This window comes from Protomyctophum parallelum (genome assembly GCF_964188405.1).
Source record: "Protomyctophum parallelum genome assembly, chromosome: 7".
NCBI lineage: Eukaryota > Metazoa > Chordata > Actinopteri > Myctophiformes > Myctophidae > Protomyctophum > Protomyctophum parallelum.
In genome coordinates, this window is record NC_139705.1 from 26,595,398 (window position 1) to 26,601,728 (window position 6,331).

A 6,331-nucleotide genomic window follows, 5' to 3' on the forward strand; every position below is an offset into this window, starting at 1 on the left:
CCCGTCTGTCCGCCCAGCACGTCTCTTCCTCTCTTGCGGCAATTTGTGAAGATATAGGATATAATATATATAATGTTCTGTCCCTGTGGGAAATCTATAGATAAAGTGTTTCTCTACGTTTGCCGTAACACATAGATCAGGGTGATCTATAAATGTATAGATAAAGTGTTTCTCTACGTTTGCCGTAACACATAGATCAGGGTGATCTATAAATCTATAGATAAAGTGTTTCTCTACGTTTGCCGTAACACATAGATCAGGGTGATCTATAAATCTATAGATAAAGTGTTTCTCTACGTTTGCCGTAACACATAGATCAGGGTGCCAGTGTTGCTGTTGCTGGGGGGCAAAGACAAGAGAGTGTCTCCTCACCAGGGAGTCGAGCTCTACAGAGCCCTGAAGAGCCGGGACTCACCTGTCAGGTAGGACTGTGTGTGTGTTTATTTCTTTATTTGTTTAATTTTTTACACAATAGATAGTTAAACAACTAGTCGAGTACTAGTAAACTAGTAAAAATCACTATATATAAAGCCCTATACATTTGTAAAATGAATCAGGTGCACTTTGCCATCCATCATCAAGTGCCACTTAACCTAAAACAGCACACCATGTTTCACCACAAAAGAAGCAGAAGTTGTGTATGGAACAGAAACGCCATGATGACTAATAACGGCTATTCACTGTGAGAGGAAATGCTACTAAGCTCCAGTTGTACCGTATGTTTTCCCATGCAGGATGCTTTAAGCTCCAGTTACCGTATGTTTTCCCATGCAGGATGCTTTAAGCTCCAGTTGTACTGTATGTTTTCCCATGCAGGATGCTTTAAGCTCCAGTTGTACTGTATGTTTTCCCATGCAGGATGCTTTAAGCTCCAGTTGTACCGTATGTTTTCCCATGCAGGGTGCTTTAAGCTCCAGTTGTACTGTATGTTTTCCCATGCAGGATGCTTTAAGCTCCAGTTGTACTGTATGTTTTCCCATGCAGGATGCTTTAAGCTCCAGTTGTACTGTATGTTTTAACATGCAGGATGCTTTAAGCTCCAGTTACCGTATGTTTTCCCATGCAGGATGCTTTAAGCTCCAGTTGTACTGTATGTTTTAACATGCAGGATGCTTTAAGCTCCAGTTACCGTATGTTTTCCCATGCAGGATGCTTTAAGCTCCGGTTGTACTGTATGTTTTCCCATGCAGGATGCTTTAAGCTCCAGTTGTACTGTATGTTTTCCCATGCAGGATGCTTTAAGCTCCAGTTGTACCGTATGTTTTCCCATGCAGGATGCTTTAAGCTCCAGTTACTGTATGTTTTCCCATGCAGGATGCTTTAAGCTCCAGTTGTACTGTATGTTTTAACATGCAGGATGCTTTAAGCTCCAGTTGTACCGTATGTTTTCCCATGCAGGATGCTTTAAGCTCCAGTTGTACCGTATGTTTTCCCATGCAGGATGCTTTAAGCTCCAGTTACCGTATGTTTTCCCATGCAGGGTGCTTTAAGCTCCAGTTACCGTATGTTTTCCCATGCAGGATGCTTTAAGCTCCAGTTACCGTATGTTTTCCCATGCAGGATGCTTTAAGCTCCAGTTGTACCGTATGTTTTCCCATGCAGGATGCTTTAAGCTCCAGTTGTACCGTATGTTTTAACATGCAGGGTGCTTTAAGCTCCAGTTACTGTATGTTTTAACATGCAGGATGCTTTAAGCTCCAGTTGTACTGTATGTTTTCCCATGCAGGATGCTTTAAGCTCCAGTTGTACTGTATGTTTTCCCATGCAGGATGCTTTAAGCTCCAGTTGTACCGTATGTTTTAACATGCAGGGTGCTTTAAGCTCCAGTTACTGTATGTTTTAACATGCAGGATGCTTTAAGCTCCAGTTGTACTGTATGTTTTCCCATGCAGGATGCTTTAAGCTCCAGTTGTACTGTATGTTTTCCCATGCAGGATGCTTTAAGCTCCAGTTGTACCGTATGTTTTCCCATGCAGGATGCTTTAAGCTCCAGTTACTGTATGTTTTAACATGCAGGATGCTTTAAGCTCCAGTTGTACTGTATGTTTTCCCATGCAGGGTGCTTTAAGCTCCAGTTGTACCGTATGTTTTCCCATGCAGGGTGCTTTAAGCTCCAGTTGTACCGTATGTTTTCCCATGCAGGGTGCTTTAAGCTCCAGTTGTACTGTATGTTTTCCCATGCAGGGTGCTTTAAGCTCCAGTTGTACCGTATGTTTTAACATGCAGGATGCTTTAAGCTCCAGTTGTACTGTATGTTTTCCCATGCAGGATGCTTTAAGCTCCAGTTGTACTGTATGTTTTAACATGCAGGGTGCTTTAAGCTCCAGTTGTACTGTATGTTTTCCCATGCAGGGTGCTTTAAGCTCCAGTTGTACCGTATGTTTTAACATGCAGGGTGCTTTAAGCTCCAGTTGTACTGTATGTTTTCCCATGCAGGATGCTTTAAGCTCCAGTTGTACCGTATGTTTTCCCATGCAGGATGCTTTAAGCTCCAGTTGTACCGTATGTTTTCCCATGCAGGATGCTTTAAGCTCCAGTTGTACTGTATGTTTTCCCATGCAGGATGCTTTAAGCTCCAGTTGTACCGTATGTTTTAACATGCAGGATGCTTTAAGCTCCAGTTGTACCGTATGTTTTCCCATGCAGGATGCTTTAAGCTCCAGTTGTACTGTATGTTTTAACATGCAGGATGCTTTAAGCTCCAGTTGTACTGTATGTTTTAACATGCAGGATGCTTTAAGCTCCAGTTGTACTGTATGTTTTCCCATGCAGGATGCTTTAAGCTCCAGTTGTACTGTATGTTTTCCCATGCAGGATGCTTTAAGCTCCAGTTGTACCGTATGTTTTCCCATGCAGGATGCTTTGGTTTCCAGAGGACGGACATTCTCTGGCCAGAGTGGACACACAGGCTGAGTGCTTTCTTAACACTGTGCTGTGGCTGCAGCAACACCTCTGAGCACGCACACACACACACACACACACACACACACACACACGCACGCACGCACGCACGCACGCACGCACACACACACGCACGCACGCTCGCACACACACACACACACACACACACACACACACACACACACACACACACACACACACACACACACACACACACACACACACACACACACACACACACACACACACACACACACACACACACACACGCTATTTTCTACAATACCAATTCTTTGGAATTGGAATTTATGAAGTCATGTTGATTCTTTGTTCTATAAACTAGTCATTTTGGTTATGTTGACATATAAATAAAATACGTTTGTGGCCGTTTCATTCTTTGTTGTTCAACTGAATATGATAAAGCATGGTTTTCATATATCTTTTTCCATCTCCTGAGGACCTAATACGAATGTGTATTAACTAAGCAGTATGCTGTACCCAATGGAAAAGACCACCTAGGTCAATGCCGAGCTTTACCTATTGAACTGCACTGCATAAAACAATGCAGTCATTCCATTGCATCGGAATCACAATCATCTTTATTGTCGCGCCACATGTTTACAGGTGTAAAAATTTGGCAATTTTGTCATTCATCAAATGTCATGTCAATCATGTTTTACAGAAAAGCTCCATAGTTTTTTGTTGTTTCCAGTAAGTATGTCCATGAGGAAGAGCAAAAGTCCAAGGCCTGCTGCTGACAGGTGGTGATTTTGTCCTTTTGTTAATAATCATCCACATTGTACGTGCTTATGTACATCAAATCACCCAGCCTACTGTAACATGATGCTTTTATTGATGTTAGACTTTGATCCCTGGCTCAGACTTGAATGTAGCGTGGCTGTGAACTACAGAAGACATACTGTACAGTAAGAGAACACATGCCGCAACACAGGGATCCTTTTGACTACTACTATTATGTAGATGTTAATTCAAAATTCAAATAAGGTTTAAAATATTGATTTCAGTGAGGAAATTCAGGTGTCATCGCAGAAACGGCATTAATCACTCTCCTTTGTTCTTCATTCATTCACCAGCTCGGTGGCCTTGTGGTTAGAGTGTCCACCCTGGGACTGGGAGGTCGGGGTTCGATCCCTGGCCGGGTCATACCAAAGACTGAAAAATGGAACCAAGTGCCTCCCTGCCTGGCATTCAGCATCAAGGATTGGACTGGGGTAAGTCCCTGCGACATACTAGCGTCATGTCCAGGGGGTGTACTTGTACATAAAGCTGCCTCAAGGAAATCGGGGCTCCTGCCCCTATGAGCCTCATGGCTTGGCAAGGCTTACTCTGCTCTTCATTACCCATACACAATTTTACTTAGTGTCATTTCATTTAATGTTCCATTTACAGAGTTCGGCAGTGATGTTTTGCAGGGGAGCTGGGATGCTGCCAGAGTCAGTAAAGGAATTAGACCTAGAAGGATTCAAGGAATGAGCTTTAAGAGGGTTTTTGACATGGGGACAATTTTGGTCAATTGTTATCCTGTGTACTTCCATTGCCTCCAGGCCCTTTCCTGGTTTAACCACATCCACAGCCACTCAGTGGGAGTCTTAGCCACTCAGTGCTTGTTTACCTTTTAGTAATTGTGTGACAGTCAAGAGGCATACAACATAGTTATACTTTCTAAACCATGTGTGCGTCTGAGAGATATTAGGTATAATGTAGTCTACCATCCATTTTCACCTCTAGACCTCACACTTAACGCCACTAGAGGGCAGCACAGACTGAGGCAAAACAGTCTAAGTTGCATTAAAATAAGATGCATAGAAGAGAGTAGGTTTATTCAAATGTATTTATTTAGCAATTGCACAGAATCTCAAGGCTCAATTGCATTCACTCAGTATCACATTAAGGAAAGCTGCTCCTATTGTAGCAGCTATACAAATTAAAATCACAGCTGTGTGCATGGTGGTGGGTTTTTAAAGCCACTGGCCTTGCTCTGTTGATCATCTGTTGCTACTTCATAAGGTCACAGCCCTCAGACTGCAGGTCACAGGTCAAAAGGTCAGACAAAACAGAACTGTACTTCTGAAGGCAGACCCACACAGAGGGGTCAGAGTTCACACACAGCAAGCGGTGCATGGTGTCTCAGCCAGAACATATCAGTGCAGTCGGGCAGAAACCGCCATATTTCCGGTTCTGGACTTCCACCCGACATCAATGAGTGAGCACAAGGACGTAGGTTCAAGTCCGACTCACGCTGGGCAAGACCTATACTGTAGACGGTATCATTATTTTGGGGTGGAAGTTGCGAGATGTGGGCCGAAGTAGGAAATGACAATGACGCTTTACAAATCTGTTTACAATACATCTCCGTGAATGAAACAAGTGTTGTGATTGGTGGAAAAAATATCGGGGGAAATACATCTGGCGGATGTTCCGGACCGACACTTCCGGCTATACACTCTCTGCCTTAGGTTGTTGATGGATAATAAAAAATAGAATCCATCTTTAATAATGATAGCTGAGCAAAGGACTGTATAATCACTATAAAAGCTATACATAATGAAAATAGCTTCGTTAGCAGAAGGCTAGAAGCTCCGAGTGCTCCGGAGCAGAACCAAAATGCCCCGGAAGACTCATACTACTCTAGGAGTAATCCCATTACAATACAAATACTTAACTTTAGCTTTTACCAAAATACTTTAAGTAAATAGCCAATATGAACAGGAGGATTACCCCTTAACCAAAATGTTACCTGAATGCACCCCAAGGAGAGAAGTCCAGTTCAGAGCGAGGTTTTTAGTCGTTTTATATTATCGTTTCAGAGCGAACAGAACACGGATTCACATAACAGCATAATTTACAATCAAATACAGACCCAGACCCCGTGGGGGGTCTGACTGGTAGGTGGTTGGTTTCGCTCTACCGCCTCCCAAAATGGGAGCCAGTATAAATACTCTTCAATACAAAATGGAGAATGGTACAAAATCGACGTGGCAACACGAGGAGTTACTTACTCAATGTATGGAAAAATACTGGAATGGAAAAATACAAAACCCAGAGGTTGCTCTCGGCCTCAAAGGATACATTTGTCAGGGAAGGGGGTGCCGGCCCGGTTGCCATGGCACCCGGCTGATAAGATGCCCCCGCAAGGTCAAATACATGCAGGCTCAAGACAGAGACCGTGCAAGAATACTTCTTACTAACTAAACGCCGAAATACAGCGTGAAGTCACTACACAGGGAAACCAGATTAAAAGGGTCAAAAGGTCAAAGGAAATGATCAATCACCCATAAAATATAAAGAAAAGATAGAAATTATCTATCAGTTGTGACCAGGCTTTTCTCTATGCACTCTCTGCTTTAGGTTGTGACCAGGCTTTTCTCTATGCACTCTCTGCCTTAGGTTGTGACCAGGCTTTTCTCTC

At 43.1% G+C, this 6,331-nt stretch overlaps 1 protein-coding gene across 1 annotated transcript in view; it reads left to right on the forward strand.

The window, feature by feature from the left end:
- LOC310861006 (acylamino-acid-releasing enzyme) overlaps positions 1–2,973 on the forward strand; it is a 14,381-nt gene extending 11,408 nt beyond the window's left edge. The window contains exons 19-20 of the mRNA XM_083768257.1: positions 316–422; positions 2,857–2,973. Of these exons, the coding sequence (XP_083624383.1) occupies positions 316–422; positions 2,857–2,956 (207 nt within the window). The 3' untranslated portion in view covers positions 2,957–2,973. The remainder of the gene's footprint in view (positions 1–315; positions 423–2,856) is intronic.
- The last annotated feature ends 3,358 nt before the right edge of the window (positions 2,974–6,331 follow it).